The following is a 25,952-nucleotide window of genomic DNA, read 5'->3' as shown; positions in this document are numbered from 1 at the left end:
GAGGGGCTGGTGGCTTCTGAGATGGCACAGTGAAGGGGACAAAATATGGCTCGTGGCTGTGCTCCATTTTATGTCCCTCCACCAGGCATGAACAAAGGAGGGGTCCTGGCTGGGGTCATTGGAGCCCGGAAACCACACTATGACATCTGGGGCAATACGGTCAATGTGGCCAGCAGGATGGAGTCCACAGGGGTCATGGGCAACATTCAGGTATGTCCAGCAGCAGAGCAGAGCGTGAGCTCAGGCCCGGGGGCCGGGAACAAAAGCGGATGAGGGCGTGTCGCCGTGCCCTTCTGCCGCCTTTCTGTCAGCCCGGAGTGTCGAGGGGGTGGTTCTGGGAGACTGCAGGCAAGGGTGGCAAGAGCTGCCCCAGGGGAAGGGAGGAAATACTTCACTCCCCTTTCCGAAATTTAGGCTTAACTTCTTGGTAAGACTATCCTGCCTTTTGGTATGAACTTTCTGATCTCGTGCCTCCAACAATCCCCCCTGGAGTCTCCCCAAGCCGGGCCAGCTGGGTCTGGCAGGAAAGCGCCACAAAGCGGGGAGAGGGGACAAAGGAAGAGGGAGTGATGCTGCCGCAGGCAACCTAAGGCCGTCCTCCAGGGACAGCAAGCACTGTGGCGAGCGCTCCGGCTGTGCCCGCTGGTGCGCAGACGGGGCCGGCTCTCTGGGACCTGCTGCCCTGCTCGGAGCTCACGCGATGTTCCCCCTCTACAGGTGGTGGAAGAAACACAAGCCATCCTCCGAGAGTACGGCTTCCGCTTTGTGAGGCGAGGGCCCATCTTTGTGAAAGGGAAGGGGGAACTGCTAACCTTTTTCCTGAAGGGGCGTGAGAAGCCAGCTGCCTTCCCTAACGGCTCCTCGGTCACCCTGCCCCACCAGGTGGTGGACAACTCCTGAATGGCCTCCAGCCCCACCACAGTCCAAATGGGAAGGGAGAACCCATTTTTTGGAATCACAGAAAGGCCTTGGGAAAGGACACATGACCAAGTCCCAGCATTCCCAAATTGAAGTGCACACTCACATAGACTTTAGGTTTAAAAATCTCCTCAAGTCTTCATTTGTTCATGGATACGTGAGCTCTGAGGGCGGCCATACTATTCCTCAGTGTGCCTGTAGCTTCCTCAGAGAGTAGGGGTCTTAGGTGTAGTACTGGAACAATCCTTCCAGGGCTCTGGGTCTGACCAGCCCTCCTTCCCCCAGAGAGGCCACGGCCACTGTGAGCAGGAAATGTATCCAAGGTGGAACAAAGCTGCCTTTGCTTCTGGGCTGGGAGCACAGATGGGAGAGCTGGGCTTCAGACGAGGACTCGGCAGGACTTGACAGCTGAGCAGGCAAGTGTTCTGCTCCCCAGCGCTCACCTGGAAGCAGTCTTTCAAGCTGGAGACCTGCTCGTCTCCATGTGGTCCGGGTTAGGTGAACTGGCCCTCATGCTGATGTTCCTGATAATCTTGAAAGGTTCTTCTGGAACCCCTGCCACCTTAGTCATGAGAGCAGAAAGTGCAATATTTCCTTTTACCTGGTGGGAGGGAGGGAAAGGGAATTTATTTCTGAGAGAAAAATATATAAACAGATCTTCTACATTTATATTTTTAACTTTCTGTTAAAAAAAACCACTTTCCAATATTGCCTTGCCTCTTGAGCTCTTGCTACAGTCGCCTTTGCTGCTGCTTTAAAAGAGAATTTACAGGTATTGATAAAGAACAAGACTGTTTTATTAAAAGCTTTATTCAACTTGAATGTGCTCATTGTGAAACTTTGGTTCGGTACTCTGCTAACTCACACCACGCATCCTTACCACGTGCCTGCAAGGCAAGGGCCTGAACTAAGACGTCTGATTATTCTCAAGCTTTCTTCTAAATGGTGGTACAAGTGGACTCTATCTGTCCCCTGGGTGCCCACACATGTAGGCTGGGTCATCCGGTCCAGGAAGTGACTGACTGTGTTAGGGCCTGGATGCAGCTCTGGGCCCAGGGCAGGAAGGACTCCTATTTGTGACTGGGCAAAGCAGGGACAGGCACCAGACACAGGCTTTCACATCTGGGCACCATCCCTATAACAGAACGCTGTCAGCAAGGCTGAGACCAGGGTTATAATATAAGGAGAAATGACCCACTACTAAGACCAGGAGATGGGGGGAGACAGCTGCGGAACTGTGGCTGAGGGCCTGCAGCAGTGAGGTGAGGGGGGATCTGCTGCCCTTTACAACCACTGAGTTTGAGTAGACTTCTGATCATGCTTTTTTATAGCTGACTTAATACATTCAACTCTCTACAAACATGTTTAGAAAACAAAGTATTAGCTACATAGAGCCTGATTATCCACAGTACTTACACTGTATTCTTTATAAAACCGTAGCCTAGAACATACTGCTTCAAACTAAAGATCAAACACACTTTCCTTAACCGTGTTATTCCTGTCGTATCAGGAACCTGGAGTATTCTAAGAACTTTCTTTTCAAAAGTCTCAGGAAAATGAGGCAGAATTACTTAAAGCTGTCATAAAAATCAGGAATACTCTTTCGTTAAAAGGTACATACTCCCTCTTTCACAAAATGCCTTCTGCCCCATCATCCCTTCTGATTTTCAGCTAAAACATGTGATCAAATCAATACCTCAACTGTCCAGACTTGCCCCTTACCACCCTGATGAGGTATGTAACCGTTCTCACTGCAAGGACGGGCCCCAGGCAAGGGGTCTGAGCCTTTCAACAGTATTCAGTTGCCAGGACCTAGCCTGGGACTGTGCATAGAATTATTTTACTCACTTCTGACGTATTCCCAATGAAAATATTCTAGGAGACCAGGCTCATATCCAACTTTTCTCCTTTTCTTGCAAATGAAGTAAACACTTGATGTAGGGGCTTTGAAAAAAACAGATTTTCATGGGATGCTCGCTGTTCTTCCCAGGCAGGGGATAATGCATCCATTCCTAAAACAGATTATATCAATCTCATTTAGTGCAACTGGGGGAATCAGAACCCAGATCACTGATGTTCTGGACCCATGTAACCTTTTTTTTTTTTTCTGGTCTGGAGCTGAGACTGCCCTTTACTGGACCAGTGAAATTTCGAGACCCGAACACACTCTGCCCAGAAGTCTAAAACCTATGGTGTGAAATCTGCGGCAGCTTCAAAACTTCCACCTCCTAAAAATATTCGATCCTATTTTTCATTATTGCCCATGTCACCTTACTATGGTACATTTAACTAAAACAATAACACGATCTCTCTCAGCCAGTCCTAAAAAACTCCCGTACACAGAAGAGGCTCTAGAGAGCTAAGCGTATACTTACTTGTCTAATTGGCTTCTTACTGAAATGAGTCTTTTGCCTCTCTTCACTACAAGTGACCCTACGACTCAGCCTCATTAGCGGTCTCTCCTCAAGAGGGGTCTCCAATGACAACAAATCATCGACTGAAGGAACACTGGCAGAGTCAGATGGAGCAAAGGAGGTGGGAACTAGGGTAATTATGTTTACTACTTACAAAGAGGAGAGGAAAAATGGTAGAAGGAAAATATTCTTTGTATTTTCCTGAGTACATTTCTAGTAGATTAACAGAAGAATGGGTCTCCGGAGGTCCCACTGATACAGTCTACCTATTTTACCCTGTCTCATTCAACCTGAATCACACAGAGCACATTATCATTTCTCCGTCAAGGCACCCGTCCTCACCCTGGTACGTAACGGTGACGTCAGTTGGCAGGGCTGTCGTGAGGTCCTTATACAGCAGCCTGGCACAAAATGGGAACGACTGGCCCCGTGGCTCCACTTTGTAAGTAAACGACAGCAAGTTGCACAGTGAGTTTCTCCGCAAGGGCCCAGCCAGAAAGGCTGCAAAGTCACTCTGAGGAGGGTGGGGATCAAAACAGACACCAAATATATGATGATTACAGTTCCAAAGGCAGCGAGTGGTTGTGACACTTCAAACACATCTACAAAAACAGGGCCTGTGCATCAAATTTCAGAGAAATAAAGGGCAGAGAAAAGCCTGTAAAAAGGACTAATGATAAAGATTTATAAGATTATAACTAAGAGTTGGCGGCACCCTAGAAAGGCCTGCGGAAAGCACTAAATAAATGGTCGGGGCATGAGGGAGATGCACTGTCTTGGTAGAGCTGGCTAAGATGCTTTGTGTCTGCACTCTCGTGTCAGTCTAACTGACAACCAAGAGCTTCAGAGGTGTTCTAAACGCATGGGGGCGGGGCGGGGGGGGGGAACAGGACACCAAGCTTATAAAAGTCACATATTCCTTACCTGCATTCATTTCCCGTCTACTTAAAAAAATTTGTTTTAGCCCAACCCTAGCTCCACTGCAACTCCAAAAAGGAAGGCCAGAGTTTAGACAGATAGATCGTATTCCCCTATGTATTCTTCTGCTTTGCTTCTATACCTAAGGTTTAGCAAGGCACTTGGCACACAGTAGGTACTCTATAAATCCCTGTGAATTAAAAGCATAGAAACTACACAAGCATACATTGGAGATACTGTGGGTTCAGTTCCAGACCACTGCAATAGAGTCAAATGAATTTTTTGGTTTCCCAGGACAGTTATGTTACGCTACACTGCAGTCTATCAAGTATGCGATAACATTATGTCTAAAAAACTAATGTACATGTTTTAATTTAAAAATACTTTATTGCTAAAAAAATATTTTGCTAAAAAATGCTAACCATCATTTGAACTTTTAGTGAGTCGTAATCAATAACCAGATCACAATAACAAATAATGAAAAATTTGGCAATATTCCAAGAATTACCAAAATGTGACACAGAGACACAAAGTGAGCAAATACTGTTGGAAAAATGGCACTGAAAGGCTTGCTTAACACAGAGTTGCCACAAACCTTCAATCTGTAGAAAAAAACACAGTATCTGCGAAGCACAATAAAGAGAAGTACAATAAAATGAGAGGTGACTGTACTACTTTGTGAAGAGAAGAAAGGGTCAAGTATAAAAGCCTGAGGACCACCATCAAGGAGTAAATAATCCCTTAACCAGTATCCATGCTTCAACAGCATCCAGAGTTTCAACAGGGGAAGAAGGTGGAAAATAGCTTGTATATAAATAAGAAACATGCATCAGAAGGATAATGGTCAAACTTCTGGCTCAGAAGTAGAAAACATTTTAAAATACAAAAGAAAACTTGCCTGCCCACCCCCCCTTTTCCCTTTTTAAGCCTATTCTGGGCTCATAAAATATGCTATATAAGATCCCAGACAGAGGCGCCTGGGTGGCTCAGGCAGTAAAGTGTCTGCCTTCGGCTCAGGTCTTGATCCCAGCATCCTGGGATCGAGCCCCACATCGGGCTCCCTGCTCAGCAGGAAGTCTGCTTCTCCCTCTGCCGGTCCCCCTGCTTGTGTTTTCTGTCAAATAAATAAATAAAATCTATTAAAAAAAAAAAAAATCCCAGACAAAATACCTGAAGTCGATCTGCCTGGTACTTCCTCCCAGCATAAGCGTTTAGGTATTCACAAAGACAGAACAGGAAGTGCTGAATATTAGTCTGTAAGTATTTTGCAGATATCTCCTCTAGGGGAATGAAGACTGGAATTGAATGGTGATGTATCCGAAGTGGCTTTTGTATGACAAGGTCGATAAAATAGGAATCCAGCAGATTTCCTTCAAAAGCAGTGCTGATGCACACACAGACCCCTCGGCTGGTCAGTTTCCCACTGAGCCCTGAAGCAAACAAGATGAAACCTCTCAACACACGTCAGCAAAGGGAGTATGTTCTTCAGCTGCGTATGCCATTCGCTTCACTGCCTCGTACATACAGTATGTGTTCAAACGTGTGTTGAAGGAACATCATAGACTCTTCTCACTCACTCTGGCTCACTTTGAATTTGAGTTGTTAAAACCATAGAAGATGGTTGGTGGAAAAAATAAAACATCCTAATACCAAATTATCGAAGAAGAGATTTTGAAATTTTCATTTTACCTCTTACTTTCCTCTGAGTGTCAACTAATGTACAATAGTCCATTTCCTTCCACAATCCTCTATGCCACAGATAATGGGCAGGATAAATCCCTTTTAATGGGGAAACAGAGACTTAACGGGTTCAAACTATTTGACCAGTGGCATCGAGCCAGCCAGTAGCAAAGGCAGTTCTAGTACAATTTCTGAAACACACTGAATAGCTAAAATGAATAATCTAAGCCGGCCACCAATCAATCTTCTGCAAAAAGAGGCCAATTTTGTAGGTCAAGATGCCTACAAATAGTATGCCAGCTCTGTGTGTGTATGCTGAGGAAGGCAAAAACCCATGCTCATGAAATAAGTCCAGGACTAATAATATATCTAGCAAACCAACTCACTAGAGACAAGAGACTCAGACTGGAACAGGTCAGAAAATAAATTATACCTGTAAAACGATATGCCTGCAGAATGGCTTTCACATTTTCCTTTCTTCTTTCCGCAACTTCTTCCTCACTGATTTCCAGTGTTTGGTCAGGTTCTACATTGACAGTAGATGCTTTAACCTGTAAAATAATGTAAGTCATTATCACTCAAACACCAATCAATATGTATCACTACATTAATCAAAGAAGAAAAGCCAGATGACCACCTTAATTTATGCAGTAAAAACATTTAGTAAAATTCAATACCTGATCACAATTAAAACTCTAGCAAACTAGACATAGAAGAGTATTTCCTTAATCTGCTAAGAGTATCTATACAAAATTTAGAGCAAACAGGTTGACCCTAAGACTATTTCTACTCAACAATATACTGAAGATCTCAGCTAATAAAATAAGGCAAGAAAAACAAGCTACAAGGATTGAAAAGAAGCAAAACTGTTATTGTATGCATATGACATGATTCCAAATGTAGAAATCCCAAAAGAATAGAGAGATAAACAGAATTAATGTGGATTTAGCAAAGTTGTGATATATAAAGTCAATATACAAAAATCAAATATATTTGTACATGACAATTTGAAAATCAAATTTCTAAAAAATAATACCATGTATCAGGGTTCACCGAGATAAGGCTCATGGGTCAAACCTAACTCTACACTTATTTTTGTAGACAAGGTTTTACTGGAACACACCCATTAATTTACATGTTGTTTGTGTTGCTTCACAATACAACAGCAGAGCTGAGTAGCGGCCACAGAGACCATCTGGCTCACAAAGCCTAATATACTGATGATCTGGCCTTACACGGGAAAAGTCTGCTGACCCCTGCCATATACAGTAATACCAGGAAAAATCAAATACATAAAGATAAATATAATGAATGATTTAAGCCCTCTACACATAAAACTATATACACTGCTGAGAGAAACTGAAGAACTAAATAAATGGAAAGATAGATCATGTACACTGCCTGGAAGATGCAATACTGAAAATACTTCAATACTCCCCAAATTATGTGTATAGATTCAATGCAATCCCAATCAAATCTATAGGTTTGTTTTTGGAAACTGACGGCTGATTCCCAAATTTATGTAAAATTCAAGGGGCCAAGAAGAGCCCAAGATAATTCTGAAGACGACGACATATATGACAGGTGTCAACACTTAGCAGTAAATGAACCTCTGGTACTAGGACAAAGACAGACAGACCAATGGAACAGAAGTCAGAAACAGGCCCACAGTGGACCCAAAGATCCATTACAATACAATGGGAAAAGAATGGACTTCAGAAAGTGGTACTGGATGCAGTGGGTATCCATATGGAAAAACAAAAAAAATATGACCTCTATTTCATACCATACACAAAAATCAATTCCAGATGGACTGTAATTCTGAAAGTAAAAAGTACCATAGAGCTTTTAGAAGATACCACAGAACATCATCATCTTAAGTTAGGCAAAAATTTATTAAAAGAAAACAAGAGCAGTAAGTAAAAAGTTAGATTCCTAAATCAAACTTCATTTAAATGAAGACTATCTTTTCATCACAAGATACCATTAGAGCGTGAAAAGGCAAGCCACAGGCTAAGAGAAAATTCATAATACATATCCCAAACAAAGAATTCATACCCAAAATATGTAAAGATTCTACAATTCAGTAAGAGATAGACAATGCAATAAAATTTTTGCAGAAGCCTTCTTGAAAAGCTTATTTCACAACAGAAGACTTGTATTGGACAAGTACTTAACAGCATTAGTTGTAAGGCAATTGCAAATTATTCCACCATGAGATACTATGACACTCCCACCCGAGTGACAATTTTTTTAAACTGACAATATCAAGTACTGGTAAAGATGCAAAACAATGGAAATCTCATACACTGGTGCTGGGAATGTAAAATTGGTATAATCACTTCCAGATACTATTTGGCAGTATTTACTAACGATAACATACCTACCCTGTGACCTAGCAATTCTACAAGGTATACACCCAATAGAAAAGTACATATTTTTACATCAAAAGACAGGAACAAGAGTTTCACAGCCCCAAAGTGAAACAACCCAAACAACCCAAATGTCACCAACAGTATAATTCAGTAAGTAAATTGTGGACTATTCATAAAATGAAATTACTATGCAGCAATAAAAAAGAATGACCACTATATGCACCAGTTTGGATGAATCTCACAGACAGAACATTCAGCAAAAAAAAGTCAGACATGAAAGAGTTTATACTTTTTACATTTACGTGAAGTTCAATGACGCAGTGTTTTATGAAGCATCTTCTTGGCCATGCAGGAGTTATTGGAGAAGTAGATGTACAGAAAGAGAAACAACTAGCAGACTACTGCAATAATCCTGGCATCCAAATACTTGAAGTACAAAGACAATCTAAAGGAAAATTTGACATGTCTTGCTGATGGACCCCGGGCTTGAGAGAAAACTGGAAAGAGGCAAGAATGAAAGTTCACTGTGTGGGTTCAAGCGTGGGTAAGGGGACGACGGCGCTAATGACAAAAGTGCCAATGACTCAAGTCGGGCTGAGACGGAAGTAACAGGCTCATGTCTCCGAGTTCGGGCTAAGAGACTATTACAAAGAACCCGCCTGGCCTATCAGGAACATCTGGCAATTATTGGTTCATACTAGTATTAGTTGATTCTACAGGACTGATCACTTGAGAGGTCAAGGGCTGCAATCAATCCAGTGAGATCACAGGTGAAACCCAGTATACAAATCTGCTAATTCCCAGATCTTGCTTGCTCTTTTCACTCCGGGAAAACCTGCTAAGGTCACCCTTGCACTCACTCTGGCTTGATGCTGCTTCACTTCAGCTCTCAGCTCATCCCGCAGACACCGCAGTTTATGAATCTTGGTCCCAAGAGCGCTTTCAACTGCCTGTGCTCTCTGCGGATCTTCTACGTTTTTACGGGATCTCTTCACTTGAATCTCTAGTCTTTCCAAGTGAGCTAAAACACCTGAGGAAAGTAAAAAGGCAATTTCACAAGAAGCCAGGGATTTCTAACTCTGGCAACAGGGAGCATTTCAGGGGGGGACAGAGGGTGACTCTTTTTTCAGAACTTTGGTCAGCTAACATGTTAGACATTGGCTACAATTTATAAAACCAGAGGAGGTGACAACAGAAATCCATGATAAGCAACCTCATAGGCTCAGCACTAATGTACAAGCAGTCCCTGACCAGGACACTATCCAAAGAGAGCATTTTCTGAATATAACTCATCTCAGTTACCCATGATAATAAGGACTCAGGGGAAAACGGGGTCACCAAATTCAGACTCTCAGAAACTTTTTTTTTTTAAATGTAGAATTATTTTTTAAATTAGCTTTTATACATGTTTTCCCAAAGTGCTAATGCACTAATTTAGACATCCAGAGAGACTTAAATTAAGTACTTTGAAGCTCTGAAAAGTATTATTCACACAGGACTATAAAGATACACACTAGAGGGAACTGCCTACCAATAAGACTGGGTATTAGAAAGGAAAACAAGTTCATGGTTGGACAGAAATTCAGAAGCAAATCTCATCTCCCAAGAGATTAAGGACCAATACAGGAAAGGTCACAGTTTCAAAATGCCAATCAAGTCTAACAATAAGGCATTTGCTGAACATTTCCTACATATTAAGACACTTGTGCTACATGCTTTACTTGCAAACCATGTAAAGAATTAAAGCATGTGCTTGAAGAGACTTAAATACTTATCTAATCTCCACAACCACCACCTTAAGGCTATTCTTTGCCTCCACTTTCCAGATGAAGAAATTAAGGCAGAGAAAGGTAAAATAACTTGCCTAAGGCCACGATATTTCTAATGGCAGAGCCAAGACTCAAACCTAGGTCTAACCAACACCAAAGTCACTGCCTGGCACCGACCCTTCCACAAGTGTAATGCCTAAGTGACCCCAACAAATCCTGGAAAGAGACCCCACTGGCTAGAACTGTAGCTCTGAATATAAACACTGGGCATATTAGGAACGCGACCTCTCGGTTTAAAAAGGGGCCGGAGCCTAGAAATGTTTGAAGTAATTTCCTTGTGCAATGAATGATCTTAGCTGCCTGTCCCTTTCAGTCTGCAGTTGGTTCTTTTCACCACAATGCTCCCAAACAGGCGAGGTCACACATCCGTCAGAGGAGGAAAGGGCTCGTTTAACTAGGCGTCGTCGTGGCAGCAGTAGTAAGGGCGAAAGGGCGAGCCTGTGAATACCTCCTTCGGACTTGCCGTCATTCGCCCACTCCATCCTCAGACTTCCACAGGCCCTCCGATGAAGTTGGGCAGCAAAGCGGCAATAGGGGCCCAGATTTCCTTGCTGGTAAAAGTAAAAAGGCAAGAAAGTCACACCTATTCACGGCAGGACGCGCACAACTCGGGCACGCACCGCCGGCCCCCGGCACCCTGACGCGCCCCTCCCGTTCCCCGGTCCCGGCTGGCGGTGTCCCCGTCTACCTGCCCCTGAGCGCGCCCCAGAACACGGCTTTGTAAGAGGCCGTTCAGCCTTCCACTCTGGTCACCGCCCCTCCGTCACCGGGTCTTATGTTCCCCTTACCTCCGCTCCTCTCGCTCACCCAGGACGAGGACGAGAGTTCCCGCCGTCCAAGCCTTCAAAAAAAAATCAAACCAATCGGACCCAGGGTGCTTTGCGCCCCCGCCGTACAAAAACATGGCTGCGCTCAGGGCCCCTCCCTCATCCCGGCATGCACCGGGGAGTAGGTGTGGCCTTTCGGTGGGCCCGGAAGATGGCGGCCTCTGGCGCGGAGCCGCAGATCTTAGTCCAATACTTGGTGTTACGAAAGGATCTATCGCAGGCTCCATTCTCCTGGCCAGCGGGCGCACTGGTAGCGCAGGCCTGCCATGCAGCCACCTCGGCCTTGCACATTCACCGCGACCACCCGCACACGGCCGCTTACCTCCAAGACCTGGGGCGCATGCGCAAGGTGGTCCTCGAGGTGAGGCATCCGGCGGAGGGGGAGGGGTGCCGAGGCCGTCGAGACCGGAAGTGGGTGTGGTATCGAGGCCCAGATTTAACTTCGTAGCGTGGGTACGGCGGTAGTGGGGAGGAGTCGTTTACATCTAAGCTTTGGGAAGGGCGCAGGGGCTTCCGCTATTGCTCCCGGAGCCTTGCCTCGGTTGGACGGGGTCTGGCTGTGTGAAGAGCGGGCGTCGGGCGGGTTATTAATGCCTCCCGCACCCGTCCGCTCTCACCCGCGTCGCTCTTAGGAGGTGCCTGTGAGGGCGGAGGCCGGTGGAACCAGGCCCTGCCCTTCTACCTGTGCACTGGGTCGGCCTTTTATTGCGACGCCCAAAGGTACTGTCCCGCGCCCTCCCCGAAAAACCGATTCGGAAGGGATAAGAACACGGGGTTCCCTATTGCAGGTGAAGTAAAACTGAAGCATTACCGGAATACGACGCCTAATTATTTTAAAGTAAATGTGTACCTAATATAAGTTGAACCTAGCATCATAAATACCAGACACCACCGGTGTAAAATAAGAGGTCAGGTTCTTTTTGCAGATGGCCAAACAGATCTTACCCTTACCTTTTCCCTTTGTCAGTTCTGCTGCTGGAAATGTATCCTAGGAAGATAATCAGATGCACCAAAGAGCATTGTATAGTACAAGAATATTCATAGGGGCACTTTATAATAGTAAAAAATGTGGAAATTAGTAAATTTCCAACACCAGCGATTGGTTCATTTTATGCCTATAAAATGTGCTATTATAAAGCTAGCATAAATCATGGTTTTGGAGCATATTTAGTTGGCCTGGAAGAGTGCTCATTATGTGATGCTAACTGAACTGTATTCTATACAAAATGATTCAGATTTTGGAAGGAAAAACTAAGGAAATAAATCCAAATATTAAGCACGTGGTGGGATTTTGGTTAGTTCCTAATGCTTCTCTAGTCTTTCTAGTTTTCTACATTAAGCATATATTTTACTTTACACTATAAAATTCATTTTAAACACACTAGAATCCCGGAGTGGGGTAATACCCTTATGGCTAGCTGGCACAAGCAGATTCTCTGTCAAGAGAAGAACTTCTGTTGGGTAGTAAAACATCAGGCAATAACCTGTGGCGAAATGTTTTGAGAATCTGAGTAGACAGAAAAGAAGCAAATAGCTTTTTATTTATACTCTTTTTATAGGAAGAAGGGCTCAAGAAATCATCTGGTTCAGATATCCCCCCTCCCTCACATTCAGGCAGATAGTATATTTATTTACCCCTTTTCTCAGATAAGAGGTCTGAAGCCCACAGAGATTAGGTGAGACCCCTAAGTCTGAAAGACATCTGATGATTCCTAGCTGTTAGCCGTAACTCAAGAAGGGGATCAAAGAGTCACTCCTGATTAAATTAAGGTGGTGCTGGAGCCATAAAGACCAATAAAATATAAGACCATGCCAAGGCTAACTCCACTTATTGGGTGCTTACTATGTGCCAGGCACTAGTCTGAGCCTAATGTCATTGAATCGTCACTGCTGCTAAGAAGTGTTATCATCCCTGTTTTACAAAAGGGAAAGAAAGTCCCAGCTAAGTCACATTAACTCCTCAAAGATCCCACAGTCCAATCCCTGGGGCCCCTGGGTGGCTCGGTTGGTTAAGTGTCTGACTCTTGATCTCAGCTCAGGTCTTGATCTCGGGGTTGTGAGTTTGGCCCCGAGTTGAGCTCCATACTGGGTGTGGAGCCTACTTAACACACACACACACACACACACACACACAAAACAAAATCAGGGGCAGAGCGAGAGTGTGGACTCACTGTGCTGTCTGGTGCTGAAGAAGGAGCGGGGAGGGGAAGTCCATGAGTTCTCCAGCATGGCTGTGCCCAGAGGGCTCTAGATAAAGAGTGACAATCTCAGCATCCTCTAATTTGATAAGACATAGCTCTAGTTATCTTAGTGGCTTCTGCCTTTCTACGCAAAAAAAAAAAAAGAATACCTATGCCAAATAACACACTAATTATCATTATTTTCTGAGTGCTAGCTTCAATACTTCTTGTTAATGGGAGTCAGCATGGTGATAAGGATGAGGAGAAACAGTGGGAGAAGGATGTGAGAGAATGGTTTGCCTGCGGAGCCTGCTGAGCTAACAAGCGGGAACTCTCCCAGCAGAAGGAAAACCCTTCAGGTTTGGGTGGGATTGGGCGGGAGGGAAGGATGGAGATGGAGGTGATGTGTTGTTAGAAATCCTTTCCTACTCAACTCTTAATTAAGTCAGAGCTGGCTGAAGGATTGGGACATAAGAGAAGTAGAAAATGTAGAGAGCACAATTATGGACAATGCATACAGCATCTCAAGAGGGAAGAGAAAAATCATCTCCATTTTAGAAGTGGGCAGATTACGCCTCTCCCTCTCCTACCCACAGGCCGCTTATCTAAGGTCCTACAGAGAGTGAATGCAAATGGGGCGGTGAAGCTGATGCTTCTGGAGACGTGCTCTACAGCTCCTTCATTGAGAGAGCTGTTCCTCCACTTTGAGTCAAGAGGAACCCCCTCCACACTTTTATTCATTACCTTCCGACACTTCCTAAGTGGGCCATTCAGTCTGTGTCCTGTGCTCTGCTCCTGGTAGGCTGCAGATGAAAGCACCCTAAAGGAGCTGGCTGAGACTCTGCAGCAGAAGAACATTGACCACGTGCTTTGGCTGGAGCAGCCTGAGAATATCGCCACTTGCATTGCGCTCCGTCCCTACCCCAAGGAAGAAGTGAACCAGTATTTGAAGAAGTACCGATTGTTCAAATGACTAAGGTTATCAGTTGCCTTGATGTATTTGAGCATCAGCCGGATCCAGAAACTGCATGCCATCCGTCCCTAAGCATCATGTACTCCTCTCCATGGCAACCCGCTCTTCCCTTTAAGTTATGAATGTTTCTTGAGGGTCAAACACATGTTCATATTAAAGTTGTCATTAATAAGTACTTCCTCTTATTTTTAATTATTCATTAGTTCAGATGGGGAAAGTCAGTGAGCCGCAACATTGTCCATGGGTCATTTCTCAAATGGAAGATTTGGTTAGACTCCTATCCAGGGGTCAAAGAAACAAACACCCTTCCTTCTTTATTAGGAATAAGAGTTCTTCCAGTCACCCAAGTTTAAAACTTTACCTTTGAATTCTGGATTTCTTATTCACATCCAGATATCATACTCATTGAATCTAGGGCAATATCAACTTTAAGATACACCATTATTTTACATGTTTTTAAGAAAGAAGATATGCTGCCATTAAGACATGCGATTAACCCTAGGATGTATTTCAGTTTCAAAGATGTTAAAACATGCATATGCATGCACACACACAAATATATATTTGATGAAATTTGTCAAGTACCATAGGGTAGTTTTCAGTGCAACCACCCTGCATCAGGCTCTCATTTTGTTCATCAGAGTGTCCCACTGGTCTCCTCCCCTCCCATGTATCCTGGCTACAATCCAGCAGACTTTCTGCCACAAGGTTTATTTAAGATCATTGAGCACCCTGTTAAATAGAGACTCCTACGTGCCCATAGAATAAAGTCAGAACTCCTCAGCTTAGCTTTCAGACCCTCCACATTTATATTTCCTACCTAGCATTTGAAGTTTATCTACTACTCTTTCCTTATCCAAACTTGATGTTTCAACAAAGGCACTCCAGTTGCTGCCCGCCAGTCTTGGGCCTGGGAGTCAAGCGCTAGTACTCTTCCCTGCCCGTTCCCACCTCTGGACTTACTATTTCTGGCTTAAGTTCAATCACCTTCACAAAGTCTTACCCAGCCCAAAATGACAGTTCCCTTCTCTGAACATCTAGAATGCTCTGTACAGTGTTTTACTTATTTCTAGAAACATTTGGAAACATCTACAGAAACTGCTTGGACCTCTGTGAAGTAAAGGTTATAAAGGGTAATTTGCTCAGCAGTTACTTGTTGCAAGTCTATGGTGGGTGGCAGGCTATGTTAGGAGCTGAAAAAAATAAGGGTGAACAGAACAGTTTTTGCCTTCAGGTAGCTAAGAATCTAATGAGAAGACAGATACGTAGATAGTTCATACAGAAAGAATTGTACAAGGTAATGTGGCTATACTTTCCCCCTCCCATCTAGATGCCAAAACAACTAAGATACTAGATACAAAGATTTTCCGTTATAAGAGGTGGTCATTTGAAACTAGGAGAGTGGATAAGAGAATTGGTAGAGTGCTGAGGGCAGAACCATGTCCAGGAAACCACCGCAGTAGAGTTTCAATCAAATGCAGCATGGAATTTCAGTATCTAAGTACTGGAAACATGTAGCATTTGGGAACATAATGGTGAGCTTGTTGAAAGCAGTTGAAGTAGCATATCGGGGTAGGACTCTGTCGTCTATTGAGACAAGAATGGGAGAGGAGGTAAGAGGTGGGGACCATTCTTTCAAGAAGCTCAGATGGGAGGAAGTAATGATTGAGTGGGGGCTGGAAAGGTGAATGCTAGGTCCCATAGGGGGAATTTTCTTAGATGTCTGAGCAAGTTTATGGGTGAGGAGAGGGAGGCCAGGAAGAAGAGGGATTGAAGTTACTAAATGGAATAACTGATAAAGTCCAGAAGAAGTGGGAAGAGGTGGGGTCAAGGACATAGGGAAGGACTGGCCTGGAATGGAGAGAGAGAGAAAACTTTTATGAGACTGGAAGAAAGAAGTGGGGAAATATATATATATACGTGAGTTTATATAGACTGGAGAGGGGAGGAAGTTGAAGTTGACCATCCTTGTTGACTTCATTTTCTTCTGTGAAGCAGGAGGTATATAGCCTTTCATAACACTGAACAGACTTAACTAAGCACTGTATTATATGGCATCGCATGGTGGTAAAGACCTCACAGTCTGGTGTCAAATGGCCTGAGTCCAAATCCTGGCTCTCATGCATTCAAACTGTGTGAATTCGGACAAGTCCATCAACTTCCTGAGCCCCATTCCTTCATCTGTACAATAGGCATTTATGGGAGTGCTATGTGGATTAAATGTGTTAGTATGTACAGGTCCCATTAGAACAGTGCCTGGGCACTTGGAGCTAGAACCTAAGCATAGAAAGATAGTATAAGACACAGCCCTCAAAGAGCTTTCGGTCAAGTAAGCCCCATTGTCTAATTCCCTTTCTGCTTGAGAGTGATGCCATCCAAGATCCATGAAGCGCTCCTTGCTATTAGGAAAATGTTTCCACATGACACTGTATCTTAGAAAACTTTTTTTAAATTCTGAATTCTGCTGTAAGACATAGTGATAAAGCCAAGAGAGAGAGATGAGTCTATAGAGCTGAGAGAGAACGGCTCAGGCAAATCCCTGAAGCTTGAGATCTGAGGTCAAATAGCATAAACTTCTACCCAAGAGGGGAGAGGACAGGAATCCATGAGTTGATCCTGAGTGAATGCAAGCTAGTAGCAGGGAAGCAGCCAATCTTATGAGTATAAGCTCAGACCATTGTCATTTGAGCTATATCAGTGGTTTTTGAAATGTGGTCCCTAGATCAGCATCACTTGGGTACTTGCTAGAAATGCAAATTCTCGGGCCCTACCCCAGACCTACTGAATTGGAAACTCCGGTGCTGTCTAGAAGAAGCCTGGTCCCAGGAGGCAGTCAGCTTAAAAGATGAAGAATAAATGTGTGTGATTTAGAACCAACCCATTATGGTAGTGTATAATGTGCCTACAGGAAGGAACGAGATGGAGAGCAAGAATCTGGCGCGAAGTACAGTATATCTGGCCTTGCATACCAAATTTACCAAAAAAAAAAAAGTATTCTCCAATAAAGCAAAGATTGTGCTGGAAGCCCGAGGATAGGTGATATATCCTTGAAAAGAATCTCCTATACTTTGGCAAGTTTCTTATATGTGAAAAATGTTTTGAAATTAACAAAGGACTTCCATCTGTGCGAATCAATCCTGACAGTTTTGCGATGCAGGCCACCTTGTCTCAAGTTTATAGATTCAAAAAGGCTTTGACTTGCTCATGATCAAAGTCAGTGGCAGAACTGGAATTGAAAACCAGGTCTTTTGTCAGTCCAGTTTTCTCATAACCTCTTCTAGTTGGCTACTAATTTGGTTTTCAGCCATCTCACTACTAGAAAGGGGTTTGAAAAGGGGTCATGAGTAGTTCAAGTGCTGGGAAGCTGTATCTTCCATTTTAAATTGGTTAATTGACATTCCAGATTATAAATCAGCCTCCTGTGACTATGAGTTGTGTGACTCAATACCCTAGAGTTCGATTATCACTGGATGAGCTGACAAAATTGAGTTTCTGAGCTGGTAGCGCTGAGAATCCATGCCTAGGTCACTGCTTCTGATGGGGCCGGCACGATGCAGAGGGCTCCCCTGGAGGGGCATTTAAAATCACGTTTTATTGTCATTTAATCAGCATACATCTTCCCCCACAGATTCTGAGATGCCATCCTAGGAGTGTGCACTGCTTCCTGGTTGAGAATCTTGGCAATAGTGAACCAAAGTCCCTGATGGGAAGGTGTCAGTGTAGAGACATGGCTGAGAACCTCGCCCTCGGCAGTTTTAGCTGCCCTCTGATGTTAAGCTTAACCCTGACTTCTCTACTTTAAGATCCAGGTTTGGCAGGTCTTGAATGCTGGCCTAAGTCCGGCTTTTAGCCGTGGGGGTGTTGCAAAGGCCGAATAGGTGGCACCCAAGTTCTGAACGTAGGTTCTTCATAAATATGATTAAAAAAATGGATGGAGAAATAAAATACCACTTTTGTTATCAATGGGTGAGAAGATACAGCTTTATATGATAGCCTAAATGGGCTTGATAATTTCCTGTCCTAAGGAGAGCGAGCAGACAGAGCAGACATCACCAAAGTTGCAGAGTACAAATAGAACAAATCCCCCACATTCAGTCTATTAAACTTTGAGAGATTAGTGCCACCCAACTGAGAAACATGGATCAAAGGCAATCATCCACCAAGTGGGTTATTCATTCAACCTGCATGAGGAAGAGTAAGGGTGGAGCAACCAGGGGTTCTATGTTCCTTAACTCACTCTATAAAGGCGGAAGTGGGGATAAAGTATTCCGCCTCCTTCCCAGCATTGGATGTAAGGAATTCTGGAGGAATGCCAAGGATCCAAGAGGAAGACTGACTTGGCAACAGGTACAAGATGTATTTGCTATGAGTGGGGAGGAAACTTGGGGCATCAGTAAGGAGGCTCCTGGAGATAATCAAGGCACGACTGTGATGATGTGGCTGCAGAATGAAAATTGAACCATAAGAAATATGATCTTACTTCGTTATGGTACAAATGACAAAAGCCAGGCAGGTGACAACCTCAGAAGACCTGAGATTCAGGCTGAGCTCTGCTACTTAATGGCTATGTAATTTCGCCTCACATGTGAGTAATTCCTAACAGGAATTATTTAAACAACTCAAATTTAAGGATCTATTTAAACAATACCTTCGAAGTATATGCTATAGAACTATCATCTCAGACAATTGCGCGTCTTTCAATGCAATCATTGTGCTTACTTCTTTTTCTCATTTTATGGCATTATGGAGATGTCTGAACAGGTCCTTCCATGGGTGAGTACCTGTAGCACACGTATAGCAGTGTTACCAACTATCCTTGACTTGCTGTTGACCGTAATGGAAATTTTTTTAAACCTTCACCCTTTGGTATATTATTTGTTCAGAGTTTCAGCAAATACTTTATATCAGATTAAGGAAGATCCCTTCTGCCACAGGTCTGCTGATTTAAAAAAAAAAATTCATTTATAGGATGTTTTTAAAAAAGCAAATACATTTTCTGCATCTGCTGAGATAATCATGGTTTTTCTCTGTTGTTACTGTGGGGAATTGCATTGCAAGACTTCAGATATTGAACCATCTTGTTCCTGGGATACACCCTACTTCGGCATGATTATTTAACATGAGAGAAATGGCCTAGTTAAGAGACTTGGGTTCTAGGGTCGCCTGTGTGGCTCAGTCAGTTAAGCATCTGCCCTGGCTCAGGTCATGATTCCAATGGTCCTGGGATTGAGACCCATGTCATTGGGCTCCCTGCTCAGTGAGGAGCCTGCTTCTCCCTCTGCCCTCCCCCCACCACCCCCCCTCCCCGCTCATGTGTGCTCTCTCAAATAAATAAAATCTTTGAAGAAAAAAAAAAGAGAGAGAGAGAGAGAACTGGGTTCCATTCATCTTTTAGTCTCCTGGCTTTAAAAACCAGCTATATGCTGACAACTTCCAAATTTGTATCTGCAGCTCCAACTACCCCCCTAAATTTCAAACCCATATATATCCAACAGCTGATTTGATATCTCTGCCTCCAGTATGTCTAACAGGAATATCAAACTGATCATGACAGTTAAACCCGCCCATCTCTGTTAATGGAAGTTCCATCCTTCCAGTTTGGCTCAGGGCAAAAACCTCGGAATTACTTTTGATTCTTCTCTCACACTTCACATCTGATAATGTCCGCAAGTGTGTGTTCCTACTTTCAAAATCCATCTGGAATTTGACCACCTCCCACAATTTCCAGTGCTCTGATCCTGGTCCAAGTCATCATCTCTTGCTTGGACTATCGCAATAGCCTCCTACAGGTCTACTTGCTTTTGCAGTTGCTTTCTTTACAACTATTCTCAATACAAAATCCCAAGTGATTATTTAAAAACCCAAGTAAGATCACATCACTCCTCTGCTTAAGATGTTCCAATGGCTCCCCATGTCAGAATAAAAGCCAAAGTTCTTGCATTGGTCTACAAGACCCTACACCATCCTGGCCCTCCTCACCTCTTTGGCCTCATCTCCTGCTATTCTCATTCATTCAGCTCCAGCCTCAAGACTTCACACCTCTCTTAGAAAGCTCTTTCTCCCTATTCCCATGGCTCGCTCTCTCACCTCCTTTAGGTCCACTCAAAGGTTACCTTCTCTGAAGATCTGTTCTGACCTTCCTGTTTTAAACTGTAACCACTCCCCTCCAGAGGCACTCTCTGTCCTTCCTTCCCTACTTAATTTTTCTTCACAGCACTAAGCATCTGACACACCCCGTATTTTGCTCATTTGTCAATCAACCTTCATTAGAATGCAAGCTCTGTGAGAACAGGGATTTTTATTTTCCTCATTGATGTAGCCCCAGTGCCTGAATAGTAAATGACAAATGTAGGCAAGAAATCAGTATCTGTTGACTGAAAATATAAATTATTATTACTATTTCTTTAAAATACTCATTCTTTAAAGTAGCTATTGTGTAATACTTTAACAAACAAACTCTTGGGGCGCCTGGGTGGCTTGGTCATTGGCCGCCTGCCTTCGGCTCAGGTCATGATCCCAGGGTCCTGGGAGCGAGCCCCACTGCAATGGGCTCCCTGCTCCGCGGGAAGCCTACCACTCCCTCTCCCGCTCCCTCTGCTTGTGTTCCCTCTCTCGCTGTGTCTCTCTCTGTCAAATAAATAAAATCTTTAAACAAACAAACAAACAAACTCTTAAGTCTGAAGGTTTCCAAAGCTAACCACAACTTAATTTTGAACTGGAAATTGACAGAGTGCCTGAAGTCATCTCTTTATTTGGGGTTATAAAAATCACATCAAAGACTGATTTTAAAACTTGGAACTGGTTCATTATACTGTTTTTTCTACTTTAATACGCATTTGAAAAAGTCCTTAATAAAAGGCTTGGAAAAAGCTTGCAAGAGAAGGTAGGATGAAATTTTAAAGCCTAAGCTTAGATGTGCATGAGTCTTTAAATAATGTTCTATGTAGATCCTTTCTCCCCGCTGGTTTTGGTTGAACTTTAAAAGTCTAGCTTACTAAATAATTCTCATTTAAAATACAATTGCTAACATCAGCACAAAGCTTCAGAGCGTGATAAAAGTATTACTTTTGAGTAACTTACATGTGCATTAACTTTATAAAAACACCATCCTTAAGAAGGGGAAGTATTAAAGGTAACAGCTAATGTTCTTCAAATTCCCCAAATATGTGGGGCTCACATTTCATGAAAAAAGAGAATAATCATCAGGATAGAATTATGACCTTATCTTGAACTCTTGGACACTTTTTTTTTTAAGATTTTATTTATTTATTTGACAGAGAGAGACACAGCGAGAGAGGGAACATAAGCAGGGGGAGAGGGAGAAGCAGGCTTCCCGTGGAGCAGGGAGCCTGATGCGGGTCTCAATCCCAGGACCCTGGGATCATGACCTGAGCCGAAGGCAGACGCCTAACGACTGAGCCACCCAGGCGCCCCAGACTCTTGGGACACTTTTGCAACTTTTCATTAGCTCAACAATCCAGACTCTAGGAAGACAATTCAGTGCCTGTTCTGTCCATCAGCTCCTTTCCCTGATTTAAAATACTGCTTCTGAATCTAGTTCTTCAATGAGAAGTTCAGAGCCTACTGTGTGGAAGGCTCTCGGCATGGGGGGGGGGGCGGGGGAAGAGACTTGAACCTCTTCTTTGAAAAGCTTACAATTTAAAAATAAAAAAAAAAATAAAAAGCTTATAATTTGTTGGAGAAGAGAAACAGATGTACACCTAACCAAGTGCCAACGGAGGCCCAAACACTGGAGCAAGACAGTACAGAAGAGGGGGCTAATTTAAGCGTGTGGATCAGGGGAGGGCTTCTTAGAAAGGATCTAAATTGAAGCTTTGAAGGGACAAGTAGGGAGGAGAAAGGAGGAGCATTAAAGGCTGAGGAAAAAGAATGAATACGGCAATGTAAGTGAGAACGAAGGTAGTAAATTCAAGGATGAAGACCAGATCAGTGTGACAGGATTGTTTAGAGAACGTTGAGGGTAATGAAGCTTAAAAGGCAGGTTGATTTCAAATCAACTATAGGAAAGAAACAGTCATTAAAAGACTCTGAAGGTTGTGTTCAGAAAGACTTCTCTGATAGACTGTGTGAGAGATGAAGGTAGAAGGTGGGGAGGTGGTTACTGTAATCATCCAAAGAAAGATAATTAAGTCCTGAATTCAGTCTGTGATTAATGGGGCTAGAAGGGAGAAGATAGCTATACGACAGAGGCAAACTGGTGGCAATTTGGTGAGATGAGTGGGAGGAAGTTGTTGAAAATGACCACTAATAGGATGGTGATGCAATTAATCTAGATAACGGACAAAGAATGTGTTTGTGGGGAAGTAAGTGATTTGTTTGTGATTGAGTTTGAGGTGCTGGGCTGGGGTGGTGGAATCCATGCACGTGGTCATGTTCACCAGCTGGAAATTCAGGCCTGGATCTTGAGGCCTATCTTGGCTAGAAGAGTAGACGTAAGATGCGTTATCAATGTAAGTGGTACTGAGATCAAAGAAAAAGATGAAATTGCTCAGGAGAGTACAGGGACTTGCTTGAGAACTATCATCCTCACACAAATTTAAAATAAAAAAAAAAATCAAAATTAGTGCCCAGTTTTATTTTCAAAATGAAATCCTTACAAGCTTCTAAGAATAACTGTTAACGCATCACGATTCCCAGTTTTTATGTGTCACTGTCTAGGTTCTGTTGCTCTAACAGTTGTATTGCGCAGTGGAAAGAACGGCAGGTCTCATCACAAAACCTAAGGGTTGACTCTTGTGTCCAGAATTTCCCAGCCACCTGACCATAAATCTGAGCTTCAGACTCTAATTGCTTCATGGGATTCATGGAACACTACATCAAAAACTAATGATGTAATGTATGGTGATTAACATAACAAAATAAAATAAAATTTAAAAAACTGCATGGCAAAAAAAAAAAAAAGACCTATTGTATGTGAAAGTGCTGTACAAACTAAGAAATTATCAGGGCAAGAGTATCAGCCTAGCATATTGCCTAGCAGAGTAGAAACGTATTTCTTAATGGATGCAGAGTCTCCATTATTAGGAAGGAAGCAGCTTCAGGCAACTATCTCTGTACTTCCCACACTACCTTTCATAGTTATCTGTACGGCAACAGATCATCAGAAATGGAATATATAAACCTTGGTAGCAGGTTTTGTTTTATTCTGCACCTTAGGACCTCTGGGCATTGGAGTGGGAAGAAAACCTGATGGAATAGAAATGATTACTTTAAGAGGTGCCTGCCTGGTTCAGTAGATACAGCATGTGACTCTTGATCTTGGGGTCATGAGTTCAAGCGCCATGCTGGGTGTAGAGATTACTTAGGAAAAAAAAAAAAAAGCTAACTCACTTTACAAAAAAGAAGAAATTATTCCTGTAAACATTTTTGTTCTTCTTTTCTCAAGCGAATGTCTCAGGTTTGCTACAGATACTTGTGGGCATTGGTTGGTTCTGCTGGTTGCATAAAGGACCAAAGTTCTGAGGCAAATACAAATGATTAGACCGGAGCCAAACTCCAGCAGAGGAAAAAGATTGTTTGCAGAAGGCTCCAGAGCCAGAGAAAAGTGATTTCTTGCCTCCATGATGTGATCCAAGAAACCAAATTTCCTAGGAGGAATTGTAGGGGCCCTGCCTCACAAAAGTGATCCTCAGTCTCTCATTTATACCTGCTGCATAAGGAGCCCACGTTTTCCAAAATTCTTTCAAGCTAAGTGTTTGACACTGTGGTTTCACAGAGCCCCTAACTCATTTCCTGTTTAGATTATGCAGGCTAGAATGCCTCTCCCCAGACTGTGGTGGGACATCTTCCTGACCTGATGCCAAAGCTCAGCCCCAGTTAGGCCTCTGAAGGGCAGGCCTGGACTACCTCTGAAGGACCAGGTCCTCTCTTCTTAGCCCTTGGGCTCCCCCGCAACCCACCCTGGTTTTCAAGGCCTGTTTTTAAAAGTTATTTCAGGGGTGCCTGGGTGGCTCAGTTGGTTAAGTGGCTGCCTTTGGCTCAGGTCATGATCTTGGGGTCCTGGGATAGAGCCCGGTGTCGGGCTCCCTGCTCGGCAGGGAGTCTGCTTCTCCCGCTCCCTCTGCTCCTCCCCCTTGCTCGTTCTCTCTCTCAAATAAAGAAAATCTTAAAAAAAAAAAAAAAAGCTATTTCATAGAAGAAAGCCTTGCTCGAGGCCACACAGTGAGATTAACGTCTGCGGACTCTGAAGCAGTCCTCCGTCATGTAGTCCAGGATGGTGAATCCAGAATTTGGAATCTGAAGACTTGGCTTCAGGTTCCAATTCCCCTGATAAACCATGTTTTGTGTCATAACCTTTCAGTCTGTTTTCTCTTTATAACATCTCTCTCAAAAGGACCGCAGGGATTGAATGAGACAATGAACCTAAAAGCACATGTGTTTTCCCTGAATGTTCCCCTAATGCTACAACATTATTGTGGCCCATTTGGCAAAAAAAGATATAAAAGCCCATGCTTCTGGCTGGACAGGGCTAGTTATGGAAGAGACCTTCGCTATAGGCTGCCACAATTTCCAAGTGAGGGTCCCAAAGCCTGGTTCATGTTTCTCCTGGAGCCAAGGGCTGATTTCAATTACTTTCCAATTCACCAGCTGACCTAATTCTAATGTTTATGAGAACTCAGAAACTGGTTAACAATTAAAAAAAAAAAGTTCTCTGAGGTTCCTTCCTGTCTCCATGACCTGCAGTTCCTCAGAATTGTCACTCTGCCCTCTGAGCTCCCTCCTCTTCATCCTACAAACCATACCTCAAATGCCATTTTTTCGGCAAGGAAACTTTCCTTGACCCTCCAGACCAGGTTTCACTCACAAAGCAACTTCTAACTCTCCTTGATACCACTTAGTCCAATTGTGATTAGAAGTACGTATGTCCTCCCCAATGGGATATAAGCTCTGGGAGGGCAGGGTTCGCGTCCCTCTCTGGATTCTTCCACATCTTAGCGCCTTGGATAAAGACAATAAAACATGTTGAATGAGGCCAGAGCTTTGGGTTTCTTTAATCTTGTTAAGAGCTCTTGTGGCAATGAAAATAAAACATATAAAGAAAACTAATTTAGTGCTGGCAGAAAAGGTTCTGGATGGAGGAATGCTTCCTTTGGCAGTTTTCTCCAATAAAAAGAATTTATGGGCTTAATTAAATCATCAAGATCTTTTTCAGAGGTACAGGAATGGCCAAGGATCAAGCTTGCTCTGAATCATTCACTTTTTTCAAGTGGAGCTGCTCTCCTGGTGAGAGTAGTTCATGTCAAGGAGGAAATCAGCATAGCTTCCTTTGTAAATAGACAACTGTCCTTTCTTTTCCTTTGACTCTCAGGGCCCAGGAGACAGTTTCTAGGTATGAACCTATCTTGGCCAAACCATAAAGAAGATGGAAGTTCTTCTACAGCAACCTCACTTTTCCCTCAGTTGTTTCTATTAGTTTTTCTAGTGGCCTTCCCACCCCTACCTTAGCATAAATTTAAATCAATGTTCAGACTCATCTAAGCCAAGTGTCATTTTTACCTTATCCCAACATTGGGAAAAAAGCTTTTATTCTCCTGTAAGCATGACTTCAGAGAGCAGCCACCAAATCTGTGTCTATTTATATGTAGGACTGTGTGTGGAATGCCTTCTAGAATCACATTTGTTTACCCTCCTTACCCTGGCCTACTTAGCCAGTGTATTTAGGCTGCTTAAAAACACACAAACAAGAGACAAGAGCCTACATCTTATAAAATGCAAGGGCAAAATGAAGGAGCCTCCTTAAGTAAGATTCAACATCTCTGTAATCTGCATACTAATAATAAATGTTATTATATAAAAAACAGTGATGGAGATGGTGTC

General features: G+C 43.4%; 3 protein-coding genes across 6 annotated transcripts in view; 2 read left to right on the top strand and 1 right to left on the bottom strand.

Annotated features, from left to right (window-relative positions):
* The window catches only part of ADCY3 (adenylate cyclase 3), a 76,303-nt gene extending 74,756 nt beyond the window's left edge, over window positions 1–1,547 (top strand). For all 3 annotated transcript variants that reach the window (XM_035000695.1, XM_035000696.1, XM_035000694.1), the window contains 2 exons: window positions 86–210; window positions 718–1,547. In XM_035000695.1, the coding sequence (XP_034856586.1) occupies window positions 86–210; window positions 718–900 (308 nt within the window). In that variant the 3' untranslated portion in view covers window positions 901–1,547. The remainder of the gene's footprint in view (window positions 1–85; window positions 211–717) is intronic.
* CENPO (centromere protein O) lies at window positions 1,408–11,014 on the bottom strand. 2 transcript variants are annotated; one of them, XM_035000697.1, is made up of 8 exons: window positions 10,923–11,014; window positions 10,583–10,685; window positions 9,166–9,335; window positions 6,364–6,481; window positions 5,421–5,680; window positions 3,675–3,846; window positions 2,767–2,930; window positions 1,408–1,519 (listed from the first exon to the last, which is right to left on the bottom strand). In XM_035000697.1, exons 2-7 carry the CDS (start codon window positions 10,614–10,616, stop codon window positions 2,794–2,796), a joined length of 891 nt encoding a protein of 296 aa, XP_034856588.1. In that variant the 5' UTR covers window positions 10,617–10,685; window positions 10,923–11,014; the 3' UTR covers window positions 1,408–1,519; window positions 2,767–2,793. The 2 variants fall into 2 exon arrangements, with proteins under 2 accessions (XP_034856588.1, XP_034856589.1); XM_035000698.1 differs by lacking the exon at window positions 2,767–2,930 and having other exon boundaries at window positions 1,453–1,519.
* Window positions 10,990–14,290, top strand: PTRHD1 (peptidyl-tRNA hydrolase domain containing 1). The gene is made up of 2 exons (XM_035000699.1): window positions 10,990–11,322; window positions 13,944–14,290. Exons 1-2 carry the CDS (start codon window positions 11,071–11,073, stop codon window positions 14,112–14,114), a joined length of 423 nt encoding a protein of 140 aa, XP_034856590.1. The 5' UTR covers window positions 10,990–11,070; the 3' UTR covers window positions 14,115–14,290.
* Window positions 14,291–25,952: the final 11,662 nt, after the last annotated feature.

Source organism: Mirounga leonina, unplaced genomic scaffold (assembly GCF_011800145.1).
Source record: "Mirounga leonina isolate KUSES-001 unplaced genomic scaffold, KU_Mleo_1.0 Mir_125, whole genome shotgun sequence".
In the NCBI taxonomy this organism is placed as follows: Eukaryota; Metazoa; Chordata; class Mammalia; order Carnivora; family Phocidae; genus Mirounga; species Mirounga leonina.
The sequence above is the reverse complement of the archived record's forward strand: the minus strand, read 5'-3'. Positions and strand labels throughout refer to the sequence as shown.